At 35.7% G+C, this 1,867-nt stretch overlaps 1 protein-coding gene across 1 annotated transcript; it reads left to right on the plus strand.

Moving 5' to 3' along the window:
- Positions 1 to 56: 56 nt before the first annotated feature.
- On the plus strand, positions 57 to 1,862 carry LOC126909851 (ankyrin repeat and fibronectin type-III domain-containing protein 1-like; the record flags this gene model as incomplete). The annotated part of the gene is made up of 5 exons (XM_050692270.1): positions 57 to 279; positions 354 to 597; positions 689 to 889; positions 978 to 1,144; positions 1,244 to 1,862. Coding segments are annotated over 5 exons (1,454 nt in total), but the record flags the coding sequence as incomplete, so codon positions are not given.
- Between the last annotated feature and the right edge of the window lie 5 nt (positions 1,863 to 1,867).

A 1,867-nucleotide genomic window follows, 5' to 3' on the forward strand; every position in this document is an offset into this window, starting at 1 on the left:
AAACAATTTTTTTTTTTTTTTTTTTTATATATTTAAGTAATATTATAATTTATTAGGTTGGTGGGACGTGTGCCAAGAATCCCGTCGTTGTACGTCAGTTATGAAAGTCAAGATGGATGATATACTTGACAAGATGATCTCCATCCGGCCTGACTTGCACAGGTCGTCGTTCGAAGTAGGTGGTGGTATCGATAACACTGCGAGTACAAAAAAGAGGAAGCCGCCTACATTTAAACATCTGTTTAGTGGTAATACTAAACTTCATAAGAATCTCCGGAGGTATGTTTAATTAATAGAAAAAAATATTACGTTTTTTCGGAAAACAGTTTTTAATATTATTTGACCTATTTTAGAGGTGTATACCTTTCCTGTCTCCTATACCACGAAGACAAAGTTTTAGTTTCTAACGAGGACTATTTGCCTGTAGTAGAGATTGATGACACTTACCCAAAAGAAATGCTCAATGATTTCCATTGGTTTTATAAAGTAGCTTTCGCATGGAAAGATCTCAAATGGCTTAAAGATGATTTGGAAAAGTCTACCAACAGTTCGTTCAGTTTTAGAACAAAAATTATTCAGGCCGTTATTCAAATGCAAGTAAGTACTTCAGACAATTTCTGAATTTAATTAATCAATGTACTAACATTGTGAATTTGTGGTGACAATATTTTTATTTTGTTGTTCATAGGATGTATTAAACTCACAAAACTTAGGTAAAGTTTACTATAAGCCGATTCGAGATTCGGACGGCACGACTGTGATATGTATGGTAAGCAACGTAAGTCAGCCGAAAAATATTGTTAATCTTAAATGGACACCTATGACAAAAATCTTAAAAAAATCTTCTCGCTCTGAGAACTTAACAGATTTATTGATTTCATCGATTCAAGTAAGACATTATAAATATAAAATGTTAAATACATAACAATAAAAAAAAAAAACCAAATTTAACTGAAAATAATTATTCATTACTTCAGGATCAAATCATGTTTCATCAGACCAGCTGTAACCGGTTACCAAAAGGTTTATATGTTGGTTATTTGCTAATGAGGAGCTCGGTAGACATGTTGCATGTTATGGTACCATCACAGAATCCTAATATGCCAGCTTGTTGCAAAGTCCGAGATAACCCACATGTCACTGCGTAAGTGTTAAAAAATAATTATATTGATGTATGTTTTTTTTTAGTATGATTCATTTTACTAGCGGTTTCCTTTACTAAAATTTCGCTGTTTATTTTCAGAGAAGAGTGGTTATGGTTAAGACAAGGTATCAGTAGCGGTTCTTGTGAAACGAAGTGTTTAGGGTTCATGTCTCAATTCAAAATGGCCACAAACCGTTTATATTCACTTGTGCAAATTCCGAAAGATAAACGTTCTGTGCAACGCATTTACACGAGTGAAGTAATTGAGGTTGACCGTGATGTGAGTTTGATTATGATCGTGCCACCTGCAGAAGTAGCTTGCGCTGTGGGTGAGAGTAGTCATTCGGCTCTTCACTTACAACGTACCGAATTAGTTCCACTCACCGTTCAAGTATTTGAGATGATACACTTTGGAACTTACCGTGCCAATACACTATTGCTTTACGCTCGACTATCTAGTGTCGTACAAATGGATACCGACGACGCACGGTATTCTATACGACAAGCATGGAGTTCTTCGGATTTAGAAGCGGCCAAACTGCGCTTAGATACCGTGGAAACATTAGAAACACGTTTGAACGCTGCTTGGAAACATCTGCGTTGGCTGTTAGATGTAATGAACTTTGCACGAGAACGGCTATTCACCTCTCAAATGTCTAATACTAACTATTCCAAGAGTGCTAGCAATAGTCAGTTAGAAATGAAATCAGTCAAGAGCAATTC

Source organism: Daktulosphaira vitifoliae, unplaced genomic scaffold (assembly GCF_025091365.1).
Source record: "Daktulosphaira vitifoliae isolate Bord-2020 unplaced genomic scaffold, ASM2509136v1 Scaffold_1607, whole genome shotgun sequence".
Classification (NCBI taxonomy): Eukaryota; Metazoa; Arthropoda; class Insecta; order Hemiptera; family Phylloxeridae; genus Daktulosphaira; species Daktulosphaira vitifoliae.